Here is a 24,566-nt window from a genome sequence, read left to right as displayed (position 1 = left end):
AATATTTTAAAATAAATATCCATAGGTCAGAGATTGCAATTTAGGCAACGTATGGCAATGTATATATAAACTTTCCCACAGTGTGTACTATGATCACAATTTAGCTATGGCTAATAAGATTGTTAGGCAACTGTAAATAATACAAGCTGTAATATATATAAAGAGAGATAAGCAGCAATTGCCTTGTCTGACTTTAATTAGAAAGATAAGGTCAAGAGTACACATAAGCGCATATGATTTAAGCAGAATTGCATTTAATGTGAGGATAACCACAGAAAGAATATATATCTTACTATTTCTAAAATTCTGGGATACCAGAATTCATGCAGAAGTCGGCACAATAGCACTAAAATTATAGTTAATTTTTATTTGAAATCACAGATTTTTTAAATAATTTTCGAATTTTTTAAATATTTAAATATTTTAGTTGTAATTTTATTTAGCTGTAATTTTATTTTGCAGCTCGAAAGCAGACTGCAGTATTTTTTACTCATGCAACAGCGATTTAGTCAAGACTCACGCCATTTGCGACTTAAATTTACCTACAAAGTATGCAATGTTTTTATAATGCGTGAATGTGTGCCACAAGTTGCAGGAAGTGTGGGTGGAGATTGGGTGGCTGTGAAGGAAATTCTAAAAATCGACAAAATTTTATTTGGTAAAAATAAAACGCTTTAAAATATTAAACAGCGCATGTTATGTCTGCTTTGAACGGTACTTAGATGTCAAAGGTTGCTGCCGCTTGTGTCGCAGCAATATTTATTAATAGCTACGAATGTAAAAGCAAATCGCTTGTGTGCTATATCAATTGTTTATTCACATGGAATCAAGTGCTACTCCAACTTGCGGCATTGCATTGGGACAATTGAATGAACATTTCAAAGGCTTTCGATACTACCTACTGTTTGCTATTTTCTATTGAAGCTGACAAGCGTGTAACTTATCAGCTGACAATGACTGTAAATTTACAATAAAGCTGGTTATGTTAACAGAGCCTTGCAATTAGATGACGTTGGCTGATAACTGCAGCAACACGCCCAAAATTAGTGCAAATACGATAACTTTAATGGTGCAGCACTAAATAATTTATATTTTATGTGTTGGCAAAGAGACCAACTGTCTCTTGTGCATTGCGGATCTTATCGAGAGCGTCTTGTTGACACACGCTGTCTACTTACGCATTTTGATGATATCGATCGATTCGTCATCTCTTTAACTAAGGGCCGCCAATAATAATTGCCGAGAGTGCTGGCAATCAGTTAGATATTGTCTAGAGTTGTGGACAGACATGAGCGCGGACTATGAAAGTGACTATTACTATATGCGCAGTCGGTTAGTTTTTTTCAAGAGCGCATAACAGCAAGTATTATTAATAACACTATTCGCGTGGCCTTAGCAAGGCGCGCGATAAGCCGCCCTTGTGGGATTCTTTTCAGGATCCGCCAGCGAAGCGCACCAGCGGCTCCGATGCCCACTGGAAAAAGTTGCAGTTCGTTCTCAAGCTTTTAAAGCTCTTCACTTATCTCTTAGTCTTTGCGGTGATATTGGCCTGCAGCGTCACTGCCAAGCTGGTTTATCTCTACATGGCGGGCAACACCAATGGCGAGGTGAAGGTGCGAGTGTGCAGCAAGTATCGTAAGTCAAGTTCAACGTAAATGCAAAAAATGTCAACATGACTGATAAGCTATAAGCTCTCTACAGTTTTAGTTGACGGCCAGGTGACGGCGACGCGCAGCAAGCTGGAGCAAATTGCCTGGGTATGGGCTCTGATCTTTGCCTTTGCCGCCCCAGAACTTTTCACCTTTTTGCGCGCGCTGCGCATTACGCTCTTCAAGCGCGAACAGCGACCCAGTGGACTGGAAGTGGCATTGGTACGTATAGTGTATGTGTGGCAACAAGATTGATAAGCTTACTGTTGCATGTCCGGTAATCAGGTCACACTCTTTGAACTGCTGCATGTTGTTGGCCTGGCGCTGCTCACCTTTACCGTCCTGCCCCAATTGGATGTGACGCGTGGTGCGATGCTTGGCTGCTGTGTCTGCTTTGTGCCGGCGCTGCTCAGTGAGTTATCATCTCTATAGTCTCTTATCAGACAGCAATTAAATTGATTGCTCTCCAATACTTGCAGATATATTGACGGGCACACGCTTCCAGTGGAAATCGGCGGATACTCTTGTGAATGTTGCTTCCATTTTGGCTGTGGTGGCGCAGGGCAGCGTCTTTCTCGTCTGGCCAGCTATGTCCTCGCAGCTGGAACTACAGCTACTGGCGCTGCCTTTGCTCCTAGTCTCGTTTCGCTGGTGGGAGAACTATGCCAACACACTAGCGTCAATTGGTGAGCGTAACTTGCTTTAATAGAAACTAAGTCAGTAGCAAATGAAAATGAAAGTTGTGAGCAGAGTGTGCTGGTAACTGTAATCTGTATAAAGGCAATATGTAGATAGCAAAAATCTTTTATTAAAATTAAAATAAGCAGGAACTATTTATAAAAATGTATTTATTTACTAGCTTAATTAATATACAAAATAATATAACAACTAAAGGAGGGGAGTACCAGTAACTCGACAGTTGACTTATATGCTACTTAATATATATTTTGTTATCTAGGAATTTAATTAGCAACTTTTTATTATTATTGGTGAGGTAGGCAGAGAGGTTGGTTGGATCTGGTCAAATAAGCGTATCATCTAATAATTTAACATTAATATTTTGCTTAAATTGCAATCAATATATTAAGAGCCAACTATGAACTGCCTGTATATGAATCCAATCTAGACATATAATGACACCAATGCTTCTTCTTACCCCCAGCATACATCATACGCACCATACGCTGCACACGCTCGCGCTATCACACGTATCTGTATGTGGCGCCACTGAAGATGGCCGTATTTGGTCTGCTGGGCTTTCTGCTGCACGGCGAAAATTTCAAGGAATACTTTACGCTATTCTTTGAAGCTTGGCAGCCGCATACCATAACCCTGACGGTGCGTGCTCTGTACAGCTCATTAGCTTTGAATTTCGCGTGCTTACTTGACTCTCTTTTGCAGTATACGGATGGCTTGCGGGATACGCGGCCGTTGCCCAGCAACGGCAGCTCATTTATCAAGCCGACGACATTTGTGTCGCAGTATCCGCTGCAGTCCAATGCCTGGGCCGTGGTCTATGCGCTGCTGGTGCAGGTGAGCGCCGCCTACTTGTGTCATATTTTCGGCAAGTTTGCGTGCAAAATAAAAATACAACACTTTAGCTTTGCGCTGCCACTCAGCCTGGCCACGCCCGTGACCGTGGTGGCAGCCACGCTGCTGTCCCAACTACGTGCTCAGGATATATGTGCGTTGCATAGCCTGCTGCCGGATTATCTGACGCTGCAGCCACTGGGCGAGAGTGTGGCTCAGCTGGGCGCATTGAGCTTGCAGTATGCGCTGTGGTTATGGCCACTCTGGTGGCTGGCACAGCTCTGGACGAGCTGGCACATCTGGCATCCACACAACGATAAGAATGCGCCCACCGAGAAGCTATTTGTGTGCCCCTGGTACAGCGGCCTGCTGGTGGATCAGTGCACGATGATGAATCGACGCATTCTCGACTGGAGCGATGAGTATTTGGCCATTAAGGTGAGAGGGTGGGGGGCACAAGATGTTGCCAACGTCAACGCCTAATTACGCCAGAGCAAATCAAATTCTGTGACTGCAAGTTCATGTTAATGAATTATTGTAATCAGGCGTTAACATCAATCATGAGCGCACAAACTTCTAGTCAGCCAACATGTGCATGAATGTGTGTGAGTGTGTGTGTCTGTGTTTGTGTTGTGTGTGTGTTTGTTGCCAGAGGACGCTTTTGAGTGTGTCGCGCGTTTCGCTTCAAATGTCAGGCAATGTAATTAAGTTAAATGACGGGGAAACTGCGAAAGTTCACTTAATGCTCATGCGTATGTATCTGTGTGTGTCCGTATGTGTGTGGGTTAACAGTTTTTAGTGTGCGTAGTTGTGAAAAATTAATTAAAAGTGCTTTATCTGAATATTAAAATAGACAAGCAACATTATCAACATTTCCAGCCAACGCAGATTCCTAAATAAATTAAAGCGTGGGTTCGCATGTTGATTTTTCAAATAATAAATATGCCCACGACAGTTATTCATCTACATACGAGTGCATATACTAAATAATTTGCGGCACACACAAAATGTGTGTGTGTGGTGTATATAAAATTTAAATTTATAACTCTCATCATTGCGCAGAGCGACTTGACGGCAGCCAGAGATCCGGCTGTGGCCTTGGCAGCTGACATCAATGCCAATGCCAGTCGTGATATACAGGAGACGGATAAAATACCGCAATTGATTGTTTGCGCAACAATGTGGCATGAGACCGAGGACGAGATGATGGAATTTCTAAAATCAATTGTACGCTTGGATGAGGATCAATGCGCTCGCCGCCTGGCCAAAACGCATCTCAATGGCGGCAAAGCGGATGATGAATACTATGAATTGGAAAGTATGTAAATATGTCAAGTGCAGCACCGCCAACCAACTAACCAAGCAGCCAACCACTCAGCCAACAACAGAAATGCAAACAAAATATATTTTCAATTTTCCTTTAGCTCCTTTTTTTGCATAAGCTTGGCTTGCAGTGCGATTCCGATTTGGCGCTAGAGCTGCTGTCGAATTAGAAATTTATGCAAGCCAAATACAGTGCTGCTGAAAAGTATGCGACAGCTGCAGTCATTGCCAAGATGGCCAGCAGCCAAGTCATCCTTTGGCTTTCATTCATTTCTATGTGCAGCATAAATTTGACAACTCTCTTGCTCTCCCATTGCAGCCAACATATTCTTTGATGACGCCTTCGTGCTGGACCCACGCCACTGCCAGAACAAACGCAATCCGCCGCTCAACGAGTACGTGAAGACGCTAACGCGCACCATTGACAAGGCCGTCTTTGAGATTTATGGCGTTAATATCAAAATCAAGCCGCCGCTTAAGATAGAAACGCCCTATGGGGGTCGCCTGGTCTGGACACTGCCAGGTCGCACCAAGATGGTGGCGCATCTGAAGAACAAGGACAAGATACGCCACAAGAAGCGCTGGTCCCAGGTCATGTACATGTACTACCTGCTGGGCTTTCGCATCATGGAAACGGAGCAGCTGTCGGCGCGTCGCAAGGCCGTCATAGCGGAGAATACGTTTCTGCTGGCGCTGGACGGCGACATTGACTTTCAGCCGCATGCAGTGCAGCTGCTCATAGATCGCATGAAGGCCATCGATGAGCTGGGCGCTGCCTGCGGACGCATACATCCTGTGGGTCGTGGTCCCATGGTCTGGTATCAAAAGTTCGAGTACGCCATTGGCCATTGGCTGCAGAAGGCCACGGAGCATGTGATTGGCTGCGTGCTCTGCAGTCCGGGCTGCTTTAGTTTGTTTCGCGCCAGCGCTTTGATGGAGAACAGCGTCATGAAGCGCTACACGCTGGTGACCAGCGAGGCCATGAAGATGGTGCAGTACGATCAGGGCGAGGATCGCTGGCTCTGCACGCTGCTGCTGAAGCAGGGCTCGCGTGTGGAGTACTGCGCCGCCTCCGACGCCTACACACACTCGCCGGAGTACTTCAATGAGTTCTACAATCAGCGCAGGCGCTGGGTGCCCTCGACCATGGCCAACATCTATGACCATACTCGCCGATGCAGACACTGTGGTGAAGAAGAACAATTCCATTTCCACGCTGTACATTATGTACCAGGGCATGCTCATGTTGGGCACTGTGCTGGGTCCTGGCACCATATTTCTGATGATGGTGGGCGCTTTGGTGGCCGTCTTCAGCATCGACATATGGACGGCATTTCTCTGGAACTTCTTTCCCATTTTATGCTTCATACTCAGCTGCGTTTATCTAAAGCAAAAGTTTCAGCTGCTGATTGCATTTGTGATAAGCGCTATCTATTGTCTGGTCATGATGGCGGTGCTCATTGGCATTGTGGTGCAGATGATTGAGGACGGACCGCTGGCGCCAGCTTCAATGTTCTTTCTGCTGGTGGCAGTACAAATTACTTTGGCAGGTAAGTCACCTTAGCAATGCTTATCGATTTTCTATTCTATTTGCATTCGCAGGTCTGATGCATCCGCAGGAGTTTCTGGCGCTGCTCTGCGGCATCATCTACTACATCACCATACCCTCCATGTACATGCTGCTGATGATCTATTCGGTTTTCAATATGAACGATGTCAGCTGGGGCACGCGGGAGGGGCCTGTGCTGCGAGATGACGATGGCGAATCCGTGGAGCCGCATTTGCCTGGCTGGCTGAACGATCCGCTGCTGATTGACTCGGAGCTGGGTGAAGTTTCGCTGGTGGAGCAGCGTTTCTGGAAAGATCTGATCAAGCAGTATTTAAAGCCCTTGGAGCTTAGCAAGGAGCAGAAGCAGTCCATGGACGATGATCTCAAGGAGCTGCGCAACATGATTGCCTTTGCCTTTGTCATGGTCAACGCCATTTTTGTGCTGATTGTGTTTCTGCTGCAGCTGAAGAAGGATTATCTGCATCTAAAGTGGCCCATAGACCCCACTGACTTTATAACCTTTGATCGCGACAATCTGCAGGTGGACATCTATCGCCAGTACAAGGAACTGGATCCCATTGGCCTTTGCTTTGTTGTCTTCTTTGGTGTTATACTCGTCATACAGTTCATAGCCATGTTCTTTCATCGCTTTGGCACCATGTCGCAGCTGCTGGCCACAGTGCAGCTGAATTGGTTTCGCTCCAACAGCCAGCTGAGCGATGAGGATGCAGCGCTGGAGCTCAGCGGCAATGCCGTCAATATAGCGCGGCGGCTGCAGCGTCCGCGGCGTTTATTCGACGAGGATGAGCTGGACTCAAATCATTACGATGAGCTGTCCGTGGGCCAAGAGGACAACCATCGCGAGAGCATGGTACGCAGGCAAACCATTTGTCGTCTGCACGAATCTCGCAATGCTGAGCACAGCGACTACAGCGATCTGGTGCGCAACTTTGAGCGTCGCTTCTTTGGCGAGGCTGATTTGAATGTGAGGAATCTGCCGCTGAGTCGCAAGTCTGTTAAGCTGCTGCAGCAGCGACGCTCTGTGGCCAAGGAGAATGCTGCTGCTATGCCTGGCGGCACGCCCACGCCCAAGCCGGGACTGCGCCCGCCGCTGCTGCCAGTCAATGCCAAGAAAGTTAGTTTCAGAGCAAATACTATGGAAATCTACGACAATGGCGGCTACGAGCACACCGAGTTTTAAGACGAACTGAATCTTTATGCTGCATACCTTGCTATCTACTTATACTATACATATATATATATATACTTGTGCCAGCGCTATTGTAACCCTAAAAGCTCAGCGGCAAAAAAATATAATTAATTGCATTTAACTGAAGTGGCTGGTAGTCAAGGCGAAGACGCTGGCGAAGGCAGCGAAGCTCACATCCACTTGCAACGTCTTGCGGCTCATTAACATAATTACAAGCTGCAGGGTGGGCAAGACACTGCCGAGGGGGTGGCGGCACTGTCATTCATCAATGTCGCGGCGCTGCTTAGAGTTAAGTGCTCCTTGGGTGCGCATTTTGTGAATGCAGCGAGCAAGAAAGTTCGCTCCTTTGGTTACAGAATGCAAATCAAAGTGTGATTAGCTTGGATTTGATGAAGTTTCTGCTGCAATGCACAACTTTTTGCAGTCTCTCTCTCTGTCTCTGCATCTAATGCCTGTGTATGTGGGCGTGGCTCGCTGGGTGTGCGGCCAAGGTGTTGGCATAAGTGTTTTGTAAGTGAATTTTACCGCCGTTCTGCTTAAACAATGCGCATACATTAAACAGCACGACAAGCAGTTAAAAAAAACTATAATTAAATAGAGCGAGATAGAGAGAGAGCTGGGCAAGTTAAATTGCTTGTGCTCAATAGTTTTAAGGCAATGCCATCTTGATTGCTGTACTACTTTTTATAGAGTTATAAAAAAATGCATATGTAAAATATACATTTATTTTCGTATGCATATTGGATCAGCTTCTTTAGTTTTCCCAATCAATTAGGCCCTGTCTGTGCACAAAGCAAAAGTTCAACAATTTATTCATGCATATCCAGAATAACAGTAAGAGCAACAGCAGCAGCAACAACAATTCAACTATACAAAATGCAAACAATTTCAAACTTCAGTGCGTTTTTTCCTTTGTCCATATATCTATCTCGCTTTATCTCTCTATCCCTCTCTAGTTTGTATTGTTAAATTTATAGCCAGTTTCAATTATGTGTTCTTGCCAGTTGCCATTGTGCAGCATGCTGAATGCCTAAGTAGAAAGCCCCAAAAAACTTGACACTACTTATTGCTGCTTTGTGCACTGCTGCGTATGCGTAATATTGGCTACCGTTCGACCAGTAACCAATAACCACAGGCAAATAAATTCATATATAGGCAGGTTTATGAAAAAGCGTTTGTAGCCTAGGGCACAGGCATAAAGCAAAATGCCACGGAAACGCTGCCGTCGCATAAAATACAAAATTCGATTTAAAAACTTTGCACTGCAGCAGCAGCAATTGTTGTTGTTGTTGTTGTAGTTGCTGCTCCTGTTGTGAACAATTGCAGTTGGGTGCTACATAATTTTGCACTTATCTGACCCCAGGCTATGTCGCCCAAAGGCGCCAACGTTGCCTTTAGTTTCTTTGTTTTTGCTTTTAGCAATTGTATTGCATTTATTTTATGGCTTTCCTATATGCAGCTACAATTGCAATCGAGCACACAACGGGTGCCAACAACAACTCTACAGCAACTGCACAACTTTAATGTCATTTAATTATGAAAATATTTTGCTGTTCAGTGGCCTAACAACAAGGCTATGGCTATTGTCCCTTTCTGTACACTGCCTGTTAATGTGGTTGCCATTGCTGCTGCTGCTGTTGTTGTTGTTGCTGTTTGCCTGTTTGTGAAAATAATTAAATAAAAGCTGCAGGATATTTGCACACAATGTGCGTTGATTATACGCCATGTGCTGCAAACCCTTTTGTATAAACAAGTCTCACATTTTTTGTCAGTTAATTAATTTTTTGTGCATGCCAAGCGCGCAAGCCTTAAAGTTCAAAACGTATTATTTACATGTCATGTTGTAATTTATATTGTGCAATCATAATTTGTGCACAGAAATGGCAGAGGGTATTGTAAAGTTGTTGAGCTATGTCATCAATAGGATTAGATTCAGTAATCAATTTGAAAATTAAAATGATTTGCTGCGTTAAATTTCAGCCAGATTAACTTTATTAAAAGTATATCAAAATGCAGCCTGTGCCCAACTTTACAGCATTCTTTTTTTTTGTCATTTTCCAGTTGACTGCATTTATATACGCGTACTTATTTGCGTTTGATTTTTGATTTTTAATTTACTACTGTTTAATTAAATACATGTAATTTAAATGAAGTGCTAAATGGTTGACTGCTTGTCATAGAACATTATATGCAAACTAATTAAAACTTGCCGCTGATTAAACAGACTTTGCAACTCTATTATGTTTAATATAATTTCAGTGCATGTAATTTTGTTGCCACACAGCTCAATGAACTTTTAAATTTGATTACAATTTCGTTGCAACCAGGCTGCAAGCGTCAAGCGCGTCAAGCACTGCTTTGGACAGATAAGTGTCGCATGCCCCACATGATAAGCCAGACCGAACATCAATGTTCAAAGTAATCGAAAACTCGGCTACTTGTTGCGTCTGTATGTGCGTGTATGTGTGTATGGATTGATAACATTTCTAATTGAATCACAACAAGCGATTACAGTCAGTAGAGCAAGATAGCTGCGCCTCTGCACCTCGCTCCATCAAACTTAATCGCAATCGCATAATAAGCATTTACAATTACACATGTTTGCGCTGCATTATCAGCAGGCTTAGGGTCGTCCCTCATCACTTCCATCGCTCGTGCTTAGGTCTGGGTTCCCATACAGCTCCGTTCGGTTTGATTTCATTTCAGTTGAACGTGTTGGCTTTAACGCAGCAGTTGCCGTCGCTCGTCGCCTGTGATATACGCGTGTGTTCGCGATCCTCGCCAGGATCATTTATTCTATATATATTTTTTGTTCAATACGCTCCAAAGATGAGCCTCATGCTGCGCAACAGCTTCAAAGCTCTGCGGAATAATTTCTCCTGCAATGCTTGGCGAGCAGCCAGTGCGTCAGGTCCACGACAGCCAGTGAGTCTTGAGCTAAGCAAACTGTGTAATCTAAATCAATTTAAAGTGTAGCTGTAGCTCTACGATTTACTAACCCATGGCAATGTATTTTATGGGATCAATCCTACTGAAATGGGTGCCTATGTTGGGGTCAATACAAATATTTGATTTCGGCTTGATTTAGAGCCATAGATTCGATTTTTATTTGCGGAACTATTAAAAATATTTAAAAACTAGGCCAACGCAGGTCGTTCACTTGCTGAAATAGCATTTTGCTTTTATATAAATGGAGCTCATCGCCCCTACCTAACAGCCGAACGTGTGAGTGCTGATAAGAGTTTTAGCGTTTTAATGCCAGGAAAATTACTGACAAGAGCTCGTGCTGACAGGCAGTCTTGATTGACCATACAGAGTGCGTCATTTGGCAATTTCCATGCATTATGCAAGCGGCTGGCGCTGATTGGGGTATACCGCATACTCGTAGAGCAGATTGGACAGCCTCGTCGTCGTTTTCTTGGCACTAAAATTTAATCAGCACTCAATCGAAAACATAAACTGTAAGCCATAAAAGCCAAAGAACCAAATAACCAAATGGCAAGCACAACAAAGTAAAGAGTTTTCGTTTTTTATGACTAATCGAAGGGGCAGGCAGCAACAGCTTGGAGTGACACAAAAAGGATTCGCAGCACTAAAGTGCTGCGTGTAAAACGGCTTGGGTTAGACTAATTGAAGGGACAGCTGAAAATCGATTTATGTATTATTTGCTTTTGTTTTTAGAGCGCTCGCTGCCTGTAAATGATTTACAGTCTGTGTGTATGTTTGTGTGTGTGTGTAAAGGACATGGCAAAACATGCAAATTGGCAGCTTGCAACAGTGTGGGCAAGTGTGATAAAAAATAAAATGCGAAGCAAAACAAATACGCACGACAGGCTGATAAAATGTCAGTACAAGAATGACAACGACAACGACAACGAGAGCGAGAACGAAAAGTAGGGAGCGTGGGCCTTGTCACAGCTTGACAGCTGGCGGTCCAATGCGGCGTATACGTGTTCAAATAAATTGTAAAGTGTAAATATTGTATTTCAAAACCTGGCACACGTTACTTGCAGCACTTAAAGCGCCGAGTGTGAGGTGCGAGTGCGAGTGTCCGCTCGCATTTGACAATAAACTTAAAACCATTTTAAATATGCATGCAGCCAGAGAGTTGGAGCCGGACCCCATGCCACATGCCATGCCATGCCATCCATGCCTTACGCTCCAGGCAAGGGTCGACAGCTGCATTTGCATATGTCCAAAGTCCAAAGTACGTCAGTGGAGGTCCAAAGCTGCCTTTGACACTCTAAACGATTTGCCTAGGTCAGGGTCGCCACTTCGTTGGCCCTCCCCCCACACCCACCCAGCGCCTTAGCCCGACACGTGTTGGCATGCTCAGCTCGGGGGCAACTTGTGCACATGGCAAGCGGCACAGTGGAGTGCAGGCAAACAAACATTAAACACGACAAATAACAAGCGTAGAAAATGAGCATCAGATTCACCCACGCTGTTCCAATGAATTTTTTACACTTGACTCCCCCACTGTCTATAATGAGAAATTTGTTGTCGCCTGTCGCCCTACGCACTTCTCAGCTGTGCTGTGGCTGCTTGAAATTTTATTGCTCAATTTATGACACCGGCCCACGCAGCTGTCATAAATTATAACAGACGGCGCAACTTTTTGGCAGTTAACAATTTAATTGCTTCATAATTAGATTTTTCTTTTGGGCAGCTCTGCTTCCATACAAGCGACAAGTGTAGCTGCAATCGAAATCTTATCAGTGAGCGGCCGTCTAGCTAGCACTTGATAACGAATAGCAAACAAACTGAGCCATAAACTGCACTTGAAAGTCCAACGTTTATTGATGTCACACTCAAAACAAAAACAACTCAAGCACTTGTATGTTTATTGTTTTTCTCATACTCGTGTATGCAATACACACGACGTGGCGTGGCCACAAAATATCATTTTGAAGTTAAATAATAACAAAATAAAGCAAGTTATGTTTACAATGCACAGGCGGCGAGTGTCATTCACAAGTTAGCTTTGCTTTGCTGTTGCTGTTGCTGTTGCTATTGCTGTTGCTGTTGATTTGAGCGTAACGCTGTCAGGTAACTGCGATGAAATAAAAATATTTACGCTTCAATTTAATTCACATTTCAATTGTGCAATAATTGGCAGCGAGACTGCCTTTGATTTCGTTGTAAAACAGGCACTTTGGCCAATCAATCTGCTGACTAAACAAAATGTACTGAAGTGTGTGCGACAGTGAAAAAAAAGATGTCATTGATTGATTGATACAAGCAAACTGTATAAGCAAGTATATGATTTTTAAAGCTTGCAATTTAATTATCTTTAAAAGGAGCATTTTAAATTGCATGCAAATGTTAAACAAGCAAGCTTATTTAGTGCTAAATTCAATTAAGCATAATTTCTCATTAAAAATGCAAATGCGATATGCTTTAGTTGGCTGTCATAACTCAAACATAGTACGCATACGCAGCATGAGGTTTTTCAATAAAAAAATCCAATTACTATACATAATACTTATTTATGAGTTGTTGTGCTTGCTGTTGTTGTTAGTGGGGCAGCTTATATGGCAGTTCCCGATTATGATTTACACAGGGTCAGTGCGAAATAGATTAGGAGCAATCGGTCTAATTAATTGGATTGCCATTTATACATGCGCTCTCTGTTGTTTTCAACTTTAATGCTGTCGTAGTTTATGACCTCGCCATGAGTTTTCCGATTAGCACAGATAGCGCATTCTAATTGCACTTGCTTTATAATATTTGCTTTTGAATAAAATTTATTGCAGCTTATATCAGCCGAGAAGCGTTTGGACAACACCCATCCGCAGTTTACGGAACGCAGTCAGCTGAAGTATGCGCGTCGTTTGGTGGTCAAACTGGGCAGTGCTGTGATCACGCGTGAGGACAATCATGGCCTTGCCTTGGGTCGTCTTGCCTCCATAGTGGAGCAGGTGAGTTGCCAGCCAGACCATCAACAAATATATTTAATTTCAATTTTGTTTGCTTTGGCAGGTGGCCGAGTGTCATTTGGAGGGACGTGAGGTGATTATGGTGACCAGCGGTGCTGTTGCCTTTGGCAAGCAGAAGCTCGCCCAGGAGCTATTGATGTCGCTGTCTATGCGTGAAACACTCAATCCCAAGGACTCCAAAGAGGTGATGCCCCTGCCACGTAACAATTGCATTTGTTGAGTACGAAACTAAGCTTCAGCTTACTCATTAGTTCGATGGTGCCACATTGGAGCCACGCGCAGCGGCCGCTGTGGGTCAGTCCGGTCTCATGTCCTTGTATGATGCAATGTTTGCGCAATACGGCGTCAAGATAGCACAGGTTCGTTACGTCTTGCCACCGATTGGGGCACAGTAATTCGAGTGCGTTGTTGCAGGTGCTGGTGACCAAGCCGGACTTCTACAACGAGGAGACACGCAACAATCTGTTCTCCACGCTCTCCGAATTAATTAGCCTCAATATTGTGCCCATCATCAATACAAACGATGCCGTTTCCCCGCCAATGTTCATACGTGACGACGAGCCCGCCGGCGGTGGCGGTGCCCGCAAGGTATGTGCTCAACCAGACCAATGATTGGCACCCAGTTAGCTCAACTATTTGCTGTATTTACACGACAGGGCATACCCATAAAGGACAACGACAGTTTGTCTGCAATGCTCGCCGCCGAAGTGCAGGCTGACTTGCTGATACTGATGTCCGACGTTGATGGTATTTACAATAAGCCGCCATGGGAGGATGGCGCCAAGCTGATGCACACCTATACAAGTGATGATATCAACAGCATTGAGTTTGGCAAAAAGTCAAAGGTGAGCTGAAATTTAAACTAAAATAATGAAATACTACTCTCAGTCTTATACATTTATAAGAATTGCATGGAAAACAAAAAGATTCAGAACCATTTAACAAATTTATACACTTTTGATAAATCGATTGTAGATTGAATAAACTTTTCAGCAATATGCATATGCTAATGATCCGTCAACAAATAGATAAGCAAATTTAAATTATTTGCCAGTTAAGAATCCTTTTGTTTGTAGGCTTCTACTTCATATATTCTAAATACAAACTGTCAGAAACTTTAAATTGCTTAAAATTTATTTTTAAGAACAGCTGCAAGATTAAAGCTGAACTGAAAACCATATTTCTATTGCTGATCCATTAAATGAGCTACATTTGCGCTTGAAACAAAATAAATTTGAATTTAAAATTATAGAGCTTACATCTTGTAGATCTAATTGCCGACCAAGTTGACAAGCAATTCTCTTATATTCTTGCATAATTATGTGTATATCATGTAACGCTGCTTCCATTTGCTTGTCATTCTCACTTGTTTCCGCTTATTTTCTCACTTACATTGGCCGTTTCATTAGCGCAAATTTCGTTAAATATTTAAAAGGCAAATCTTGTTGACACCGCACAAAACTTTTGCTCGACCGCGCACAATAATTTCTCAGCAATGTGACAGTTGCCGGAAGGCAAGGCATGCTACGGCTACGGCACGGCTGGCAGGACAATAGTTGCGGGCAACACCAGCAGCAGCAGCAGGAGCAGCAGCTGTTGTTGTTTGTATGTTGTTGTTGTTGCTGCTGTTGCTGTATTGCAAAGTTAATGGTGTTTATTACAGGCGCATTGTTTATTGCATGCTTCACACCTTGGCTAACTATTTTATTATGCAACAACTGTTCAACTGTTCGCACACTTCTTCCTGCACACAGGTGGGCACCGGCGGCATGGACTCGAAGGTAAAGGCGGCCACCTGGGCGCTGGATCGTGGCGTCAGCGTTGTTATATGCAATGGCATGCAGGAGAAGGCTATTAAGACAATTATTGGCGGCAGAAAAGTTGGTACCTTCTTCACCGAGTCGACGGAGAGCGCCAGCTCGATACCCGTCGAGGTTATGGCCGAGAATGGTAAGTGCAAATAATGCGGACTGACAGCCAGCCAAGTTGCCAAGTTGCTGGGCTGAGCAGGCGTGCACATAAATTAATGTACGTTAGCATTAAGCTTTAAATGTGAGAGACGCAAAGATTTCGCATGCATTAATGAGCAGCACTCCAAGTCCAAAGCAGCTGGGCCATCCATATCTTAAACAGTCCAGTGCAGTTCAGTTCAGGCTGCGCTCCCAGCTGCATGTTAAGTGGCATTCAATGAGCGTTAGGGCCCACGGCAGACCGCACACTGCACTGACATAGTGGCCATTTAGTGAGGGTCACGGCGGTGCTTGGTGGCGTCAAAGTTGGAGAATAGCGAAAAGAGGTCACTGCCTGTTGAGGTTCGCCAACTAACATAGTTGGCTCTGGCAGCGCTAAGTGGCATGGCCGCGAGGCAACGCGAGTTGTTGGCGCCCCGTCCGCGTCCGCGATGTTGCCACAGTGGCATGTTGTGCTGCAAATTTTAGTTAGCAAGTTTAATTTAATTGTTATTAGAGACAGCTGAGGCGCACTGATGGCCAAGTGCTTGTTAATTAGCAGCTGCAACTTGTTGAAACTTGTGTTGTTTTTTTTTTGATTTCGGCAGATGCAGATTTAATTGCAAACAACATTTATATTTGCAGCACGCACGGGCAGTCGTCAGATGCAGGCATTGAGTGCAGCCGACCGCGCTACGGCCGTTAACAATCTGGCCGATCTGCTGATTAGCAAGGAGCAGTTTATACTCGCGGCCAATGCCAAGGACCTGGCCGAGGCACAGAAGAGCGGACTGGCCAAGCCGCTGCTGTCGCGCCTGTCGCTAAACTCGGCCAAATTGAAGAACTTGTCAATTGGCTTGAAGCAAATTGCCGACGATAGTCACAAGGTAAGCGTTTGGCATTTGGCTGCAACTTCAAACTTCATTTACAAGCTAATTGGCCGTACAGCGCTCAAAAGTTAAGGCAACAAATTGCATTTTTTACTTTCGTATTTTTGTGCTGTCCAAAAATGCTGTTAAAAAAGCCAACTCAACTGAAATTGAGTTAGTTGAAGCGAGGCATTTGCACGCACAGTAAAGTGGTCATTTTATGAGCAACAACAATGCCAAAACAACAGCAGCACAACAGCAGCAGCAGCAGCAACAACATATGCAGCTAACAACATTATGAAATCTCCAAGCAATTTTACACTTCAACAAAAATTGACACCAGTGCAGCAGCAGCTAAGCAAGTGGAAGATAAAAGACAGTTCACTACATAAACATGTCTGTCTCTTGCTCTCACTCTCTCTTCTCTCTCTCCTCTATCTGTGTGTGTGCGTGGGAGTTAATGTCGCTGCCAAGACACACAGCAGGCAACTGTTGATGGAATATTGAGCGCGCGTTGAGGGGCCTTTGGTCCTGGCCACCCCTTTTGGCAGCCAGCCGTTTTATTGGATGTGATTGTGCGGAAAAGCAAAACTTTTTGCCGCTTGCCAGCCAAAGTTTCGTTTATTTTTTTTTATTTTGTCATGCAACAAAACGAAATTGTGACACACAGCGCAGCACAAAAATCATAAAAACGCAAAATCTGCAGCTGCTTCAGAGCAAACAAAAAAAAAAAAGTACATGCCATATATATAAAAACCCATAACGCACTCAATAAATGCTGCATAGCTGGAGTATAACAAAAGCAACATCAACGGCAACGGCAACAAATTTAAAGTATTTTTTGTCTTGTTTATGTCTGCAGCACACACAAAAGTTGTAGAGCCTGCTGAAAATTTCAATTACAAATGCAAGTTGAAATTTTAACAACGTTTTTGGGGCCGATGCTAAACAATAGCGACTATGCAATGCTCTTTGCTCAGCTTATAAAGTTGCCCTGACTGGCCACGACTTATCCAATTGTGCTTTGTAAATATAATTTAAAGTTTCTGGCGCCCCTGCTCTGCCAAAGTCAATAATAATGACCATATAACCAAATTTACTCAGCGCACAAGCCAAGCTCCAGACTGAGGTTAGAGCCAACCGCCTGCCTGCCTGTCTTGGCTCTGCTATGCAAACGAGCAGACCAGCTGCTGTCAGCCAGAGAGCCACAAGGAGCGCTGGCAACAACAGCAGCAGCAGCAGCAGCTATACACACTATAGCTAGTCAGAGGCTGACCGGGCGGGCTTTGCAATCTTCACGTTATCTGCAGTCAATTTCCAGCAGCTTTTTATAACGTTAACGGGCAGGAGCGCAAGGGGCAGGGGCAGGAGGAGAGCCTCAAATGAGCGCATTGGCAGCCCATTAAAAATAAATAAAGATTACGACAAGCTGAACGTCTTGATTTATGTAAATATGCCACAGAATGGACGCCTGGGATTAGAATTGGCAACTGGGCGGTGTCGGGCAGTGTCGCATAAATATTGAGTTATTTTTATGGCCAACATGGCACACATGGCGTATGTGTAATGCATTAACTGCTGACTTGTTACTTCCATTGCAGAATGTGGGTCGAGTGCTGCGCCGCACACGCCTTGCCGAGGGACTGGAGCTAAAGCAGGTAACGGTGCCCATAGGCGTGCTGCTGGTGATCTTCGAGTCTCGCCCAGACTCGCTGCCACAAGTAGCCGCCCTGGCGATGGCCTCGGCCAACGGCCTGCTGTTGAAGGGCGGCAAGGAGGCGGCGCACAGCAACAAGGCGCTCATGGAGCTGGTCAAGGAGGCGCTGAGCAGTGTGGGCGCCGAGCATGCCGTATCTTTGGTAAGCGCACAAAGCATTTAAATCACCCACAGGTTTACTTATGTGTCGCTGCTTGTTGTGCAGGTGTCCACGCGTGAGGAGATAAGCGATTTGCTGGCCATGGAAAATCACATTGACTTGATAATACCGCGCGGCTCGTCGGAGCTGGTGCGCAACATCCAGGAGCAGTCGCTGCATATTCCAGTGCTGGGGCATGCGGAGGGCGTTTGCCATGTCTACATCGACCGCCATGCCGACTTGAAGAAGGCGCTGCACATAGCACGTGATGCCAAATGCGATTATCCAGCTGGTAAGTGCCACATGCGGCATCATATTTCGTGCAGCAAACGTTACATAGCTCAGCAATTAGTTGCTGCTAAACTTAAGACAGTTTAATTATAAAATGCTGCACTCAAGCGCAAAATGTAATTTAATTTGTGCACAGCAAGAAAAGACGAGGGTCCAAGTCAAGAATCAAAATTATGACATTTTAATTTAATTTGAATGAATGTAAATCGTACAAAATCGTAGCAGTAACGTAGAACAATTTTATTGTTCGGAGAATATTTAATTTTCTAAAAATCTCATTTGAATTTAATTTGCTGTCCACTTTGTATATAGCTTTTAATTTAATTTTAATGAAACCAACTTGGATAAACATTTATTTTTTAATTAAATTTCAATCATATTAACCTTTTGATTTTTCTCTCTCTGCATTTTGAAGCCTGCAATGCTATGGAAACGCTGCTCATACACGAGGATCTAATGAGCGGTGAGATTTTCAACGATGTCTGCAACATGCTGAAGCGTGAGGGCGTCAAAATCTATGCGGGCCCACGTCTAAATCAGCAGCTGACATTCGGGCCGCCCGCGGCGAAGAGCCTGAAGCACGAGTATGGTGCACTGGAGTGCTGCATTGAGATTGTGCCGAGCTTGGAGGAGGCCATTAATCACATACATACATACGGCAGCGGCCACACGGATGTCATTGTTACGGAAAATGGTACGAAAATTGAAAATTAATTTCAATTGCTTGCAATTGAAGCAGAAAATGTTTGTTGCTCGCTGCCATTGACTGGTGAGCTGGTCAGTTGGTTGGTCAACGAAAGCTAATGACACTTGAATGTGCGGGTTATAAATTTTGTTTGGTAATCAGCAATTGAAAGCGCTCGTAATGGCTTTGGCTGTTGTTGTTGTTGTCCTGCCTAATTTATGTTCTAACTAAATGCCGCTTCATAAAAGTTGAAAGAGTGCTCCGAACTGTGTATTAGATGCAAATATATTTTAGTTTTAACCCGAGCAAAGCTTGCTAAATTGCAAGTTAAAACTTTTAACGAACAACAAGTTAAGATTTGAAGCATTTCAACTCTTGTTTGGCCACTGACCTGTATGTTAATTTAATTAAAATAAAATGCAAGCTAGGAAAAATGTGTATGCAGCGAATGGCATTAGCTGCTGCACAACTTGCACCAAGTTGTGGCATGTGTGTGTGTGTCGCCAACATTTGCGGCTTTGCTGAGCTGAGCTCCGCTTGGCTGCAAGGTTAGTTTGCTTGCAATTTAGCACCGAAAACCAACTGAACGCGTGAGGCTTGCGTGGGCGAATTTAAATCATTTGGGAAATTAATTTTATTCAACATTGAGCATGTTTTCTAGTTTGCTACCACTCATGTTTGCCGCGCCACATTGCACATTTCCACATTTCACATTTCATATTTTCTGCTTACACGTTTCTCGTGCAGATGCGGCGGCTAAACATTTCCTTGGCAGCGTGGACAGCGCCTGTGTGTTCCACAATGCGAGCTCACGTTTTGCGGACGGCTTTCGTTTTGGCCTTGGTGCTGAGGTGGGCATCTCGACGGCACGCATACATGCGCGCGGCCCGGTGGGCGTCGAGGGTCTGCTGACCACCAAATGGATACTCAACGGCCAGGATCATGCGGCGGCGGACTTTGCTGAGGGCGGCTCACGCTCCTGGCTGCACGAAACGTTGCCCACAGATTAGTTTTCATAGCTGCTAAGTTACTCTAGAAACTCTTGTAAATACCGCGTATGTTAACGTTAACGCCACACTAAATTGTAACGAAAGCATAATTAACATTGTGTCTAAAGTGTGTGTTGGTGGTTGGGTGGGTTTGATAACAGCTGCTTGTCGCGGCCACATGGGAGAAATTAATTTGAGTGGAAAATATTTGCGCGGGCAACTTGTGTAATTAATAAAATGTGTGGGCGCGTGCATTTGGCCAAGAGCAAAGGAGTAAAGCAGCCGTAGCAGCAGCAGCAGGCAAACTGTCAGCGCGTGTCTTGGGCACCAAGTTCCCGGCAAAGTTCACGAGCCACACCCACCAGCTGCAGCTGATGCTGACGTCGCTGGAGCTGTAACTGAAGCTGTGAAGATGTGCCACAACGCAGTTGACAGCAAAAATTAAATTAAAATCACTAAAGCAGCCTCGCTCTGCTCGCTGCTCGCTGCTTAAAGTTGCAATTTCTCTCATATAACAAACCCTTAAAAGCAGCAGAAACTATTACAAAAAAACACCAACGAAATTGTATGCGAAGCGAAAGTGGTGCAAAATAAAATCATAAATTAGCCATAAAACGTGAACAATTTGCCGAGATCCAAAAGCTGCACCCCATGGCCCGATCCGCCCAACACCACTTGGTATGCAAACGTCGTCAACTATTTTAATTTTTATGTGCATTGAGGCAAGTTTTCAGTTTTCAGTTTTCAGCGCTCACTTTTCAGTTTTTACTTTGCTCGCGCTCTCGCCTCTCGCACTCGCTCGAGAGAATTTCTGGTGCCTGCCTGGCACTTTGGCAAAGTTTATTTTAGTTCCGCACGCTGCATTGCGTGCCAAGGAGCCACCAGCATCGCCACCACCACCACCAACTGGCGCTGGCCTGCACCACCATTTAAGGCGCTGTCAACGCATAACGCTGCACTTTTAGCCAAACACTTTGAAGTTCGAGTTGCAGCTTAGGGGTCAACTGGCCAATGCGCGACTCTCAGGCTGCCACTTAATGTGGCAGCGCAGCGAGGGCGGCAACAAAAGTTTGAAATGGAATTTAAGGCATTTACATATATTTATAATACATATATGTATGTGAGTGTAGTTATTTTTAAAATAATTTTGCATGCAACTTGCCCTTTGGCAATTGCTGCTTGCTGCAACTTGCCAAGCGGCCAAACTGAAAACAGATACCCACATAGTTGTGTCTAACATTTCAACTCGTTTTTTGGGCGTGGCGTGGCGTGGCCGAACGTAGGAACAATGATATGTGTACCGTTAGTACCTGCCACTAGCTGCAGTCACGTAGCTTAGCATAGTTTGTAGCTGAAGTAGTTTCAGAAGTTTTTGCCTAGTTATTGAGTGCAGTCTAAGTACGCACATGCATATTAAGCGCTAAGTAATTTACGGTTTATTTGATAACATTATCAAATGTTTTATGCACCGCTTAGCGCTTAGCTGCACTTAATTGAAATAATGAACAGCCTACGCATAAATCTCATAGTTAATACAACGTTAAGATCGAGCGATATGCGCTGCCTTATGCACTGGCAGCTGACAACCGAGAAATTGTTGGGAAATGCACTCGCGCCAGCGCCTCACAATTGACAATTGAGTTGGGTTGGGGCACTGCCTGAACTGCCTCGCAGTTGGCAGCACACATGTAATAATATTTTTATTTTAATTCAATGAAATCCACACACAATCTTAATTTTATATAATGTTAAGTCTTTTTGCATTTTTACTTTTCGCTTTTGTATGCTGTGCTGCTTGTGGTTGGGCTGGGCCGCACCATCTATGGACTGAGCGAGCGAGTCAAGCAGCACTCAAAACATTTTGTCACATCATTGCCACAAAATACTTTGCTGCTGTTGTTCTGCAAATATGTAGTACACTGCATTGTTCAGTGTATTTATTTATATAAAAACTTAAAAATATATATATCAACAACATTCGCAGATGCCTATACAAGTCCTGCGCTCGACGCCACATCGTTTGGCAAACGCAGCACACATCATTTAGTCAACATCAAATGATATACGCTCATAATTTGAATGCTGTCACTTGGAATTGCAAATACTCTTCAATTCAACACATGATTTTATATAGACTTTCGTGCTGCAGACTCAATATCAGTTGATATAGAATAGAATTAGTATAATAAGCTATAATAAAGCTCAAGACTAAAAGCGTTAGTAATCAGTTCATAGGACTTCCCAATAAAATCATAGAACAATAAATTAATATAGCATTTAGTAGACTTGTTTTTAACTAAAACCAACTTTATTAGCTTTAGCTTTAAACTGTTAAAAGTTCATTAAATTTGTGCAAAATTCAATAAATTTAGTTACCATTTTGTTAACATATATGCAACATAAAATGTACTTTATTTGCGAATTATTTAAATATTAATAAATTGCTTACACTTTTATCTAACAAGCACTTTAGAAATTTCGTTCAGCCCATTCGCATGTAGAGCAAAAATAAATGATGTGTTGTCGCGTATGCCTTTCCCTTGATTTGAGTGCCCCGCACAGCGGGCCGCCCCTCGTCTATTAGTTCGTAGAGAATTCATCAACATGTTACTAGGCTGCAACAGATCTATTGTTTGACATGACAGACGGACAAAACTTATTTAAATGCACAAGGCGGACAAATAGCGAATCACTCTGATTGCTGTCGCTGTTGAATTTACACGTCGTGAGTGAAGCAGCAATTTGTCGTTTGTCGGTTGCCAGGATAAATAAGAAATATCGTTTCTTTGTTTGTGCTTTTTATTCGTAGTGCTCGCCCGCTCGCCTTATCTGAAATCTCAAAATGTGTGACGAAGAAGCATCAGCTTTGGTTGTGGACAACGGCTCCGGCATGTGCAAGGCTGGCTTTGCTGGTGATGATGCGCCACGCGCTGTCTTCCCATCGATTGTGGGCCGTCCTCGCCATCAGGGCGTGATGGTGGGCATGGGTCAGAAGGATTGCTATGTGGGCGATGAGGCGCAGAGCAAACGCGGTATTCTCTCGCTGAAATATCCCATTGAGCACGGCATCATTACCAACTGGGATGACATGGAGAAGGTCTGGCATCATACCTTCTACAATGAGCTGCGTGTGGCTCCCGAGGAGCATCCCGTGCTGCTCACCGAAGCGCCCCTCAACCCCAAGGCTAACCGCGAGAAGATGACACAGATCATGTTCGAGACCTTCAACTCGCCCGCCATGTATGTGGCCATCCAGGCTGTGCTCTCTCTGTACGCTTCCGGTCGTACCACCGGCATTGTGCTCGACTCCGGCGATGGTGTCTCCCACACAGTGCCCATCTATGAGGGCTATGCTCTCCCACATGCTATTCTGCGTCTGGATTTGGCCGGTCGCGACTTGACCGACTATCTGATGAAGATTCTCACCGAGCGTGGCTATTCCTTCACCACCACCGCTGAGCGTGAGATTGTGCGCGATATCAAGGAGAAGCTGTGCTATGTCGCTCTCGACTTTGAGCAGGAAATGGCCACAGCGGCTGCTTCGACCTCGCTGGAGAAGTCCTACGAGTTGCCCGATGGTCAGGTGATCACCATTGGCAACGAGCGCTTCCGCACACCCGAGGCTCTCTTCCAGCCCTCGTTCCTGGGCATGGAGTCTTGCGGCATTCACGAGACCGTCTACCAATCCATCATGAAGTGCGATGTTGACATCCGCAAGGATCTGTATGCCAACAATGTGCTCTCTGGCGGCACCACCATGTATCCAGGTAGGTTACACTCTACTCCACCCACCACCAGCTGCTTCTACTGTTTGCAAACTAAATGCGCATTGTTGCAATTGCAGGTATTGCTGATCGTATGCAGAAGGAAATCACCGCACTGGCTCCATCGACCATTAAGATCAAGATCATTGCACCACCCGAGCGTAAATACTCCGTATGGATCGGTGGCTCCATTCTGGCCTCTCTGTCCACCTTCCAGCAGATGTGGATCTCCAAGCAGGAGTACGATGAGTCCGGTCCCGGCATTGTGCACCGCAAGTGCTTCTAAGCAACAACTACAACCACAACAGCAACAACAACACCTACACCAGCAGCAACAACAACAACAAGAAGAAGAACGAAAATTGACGTTTATATATAGCCTAGATTTTATATATGCATATCTGACATTGGGTATATGTTTAGCTTTGGCCAGGCTAGCTGCATCTGGGCGCAAAAGCAATGCGATCCACTCAAGCGAAAGTATCTTTAAAATTACATTTAGTTGCAGAAGAAGAAGAAGTTGAATTGGAGCAACAGAGAGACCCGAAACGAGCAGACAGAGCATCTTTTATATACATTTAGTTTCGATTTGGAATTTCATTTTGATTTGTTTCTAAGTTACGGAGCTGACAATACCAAGAACACAACAAAAAAAACTATATATATATATTAGAAAGAGAGAAAATAAAATAAACAACAAATACTTACAAAACATAAGAGAGACATAGTGGCCTGTGTCCAAAATGACAAATCAAAACGCCAGAAATCTTATCAACAATCACTCGTAGTCGTCGTCGTCGTCGTCGACGTGGCATGGCAAAAGTTTTTTAATTACAATTTGTCCAGTCAAATGTCAGTCAGCAGGCAACGCAAACTTTGCCAGCTGCTGTAGCAGTAAATGTATCTATGAAGTAGATATGCTAGTTTACTACGCAGTTTGCTTGCCTGTCAAATTCTTACATT

General features: G+C 44.3%; 3 protein-coding genes across 4 annotated transcripts; all 3 read left to right on the top strand.

The window, feature by feature from the left end:
* The first annotated feature begins 75 nt into the window (after positions 1–75).
* On the top strand, positions 76–19,955 carry LOC108599989 (delta-1-pyrroline-5-carboxylate synthase). Of its 2 annotated transcripts, XM_017987268.2 has the most exons (12): positions 9,977–10,186; positions 13,018–13,182; positions 13,244–13,384; positions 13,452–13,559; positions 13,615–13,788; positions 13,857–14,045; positions 14,955–15,150; positions 15,795–16,036; positions 17,620–17,877; positions 17,941–18,166; positions 18,581–18,859; positions 19,598–19,955. In XM_017987268.2, the coding sequence occupies exons 1-12, from the start codon at positions 10,091–10,093 to the stop codon at positions 19,858–19,860; spliced, it is 2,337 nt and encodes a 778-aa protein (XP_017842757.2). In that variant the 5' UTR covers positions 9,977–10,090; the 3' UTR covers positions 19,861–19,955. The 2 variants fall into 2 exon arrangements, with proteins under 2 accessions (XP_017842758.1, XP_017842757.2); XM_017987269.2 differs by lacking the exons at positions 9,977–10,186; positions 13,018–13,182; positions 13,244–13,384 and adding exons at positions 76–80; positions 7,085–7,093 and having other exon boundaries at positions 13,500–13,559.
* On the top strand, positions 1,286–7,348 carry LOC108599955 (CS-2). The gene is given in 11 exon segments (XM_017987206.2): positions 1,286–1,332; positions 1,397–1,635; positions 1,702–1,871; positions 1,935–2,061; positions 2,129–2,335; positions 2,812–2,987; positions 3,051–3,617; positions 4,242–4,497; positions 4,822–5,666; positions 5,668–6,052; positions 6,105–7,348. Coding segments are annotated over 11 exon segments (4,164 nt in total). The 5' UTR covers positions 1,286–1,288; the 3' UTR covers positions 7,253–7,348.
* Positions 19,956–22,466: 2,511 nt separating the features above from the next.
* LOC108599665 (actin, larval muscle) lies at positions 22,467–24,262 on the top strand. Its single transcript, XM_017986667.2, has 3 exons — positions 22,467–22,564; positions 22,649–23,606; positions 23,684–24,262. Exons 2-3 carry the CDS (start codon positions 22,682–22,684, stop codon positions 23,887–23,889), a joined length of 1,131 nt encoding a protein of 376 aa, XP_017842156.1. The 5' UTR covers positions 22,467–22,564; positions 22,649–22,681; the 3' UTR covers positions 23,890–24,262.
* The last annotated feature ends 304 nt before the right edge of the window (positions 24,263–24,566 follow it).

The sequence above is a fragment of the Drosophila busckii genome, chromosome 3L (assembly GCF_011750605.1).
Source record: "Drosophila busckii strain San Diego stock center, stock number 13000-0081.31 chromosome 3L, ASM1175060v1, whole genome shotgun sequence".
Classification (NCBI taxonomy): Eukaryota; Metazoa; Arthropoda; class Insecta; order Diptera; family Drosophilidae; genus Drosophila; species Drosophila busckii.
Note: the sequence above shows the minus strand (reverse complement) of the source record. Positions and strands in the feature narration are given on the sequence as shown.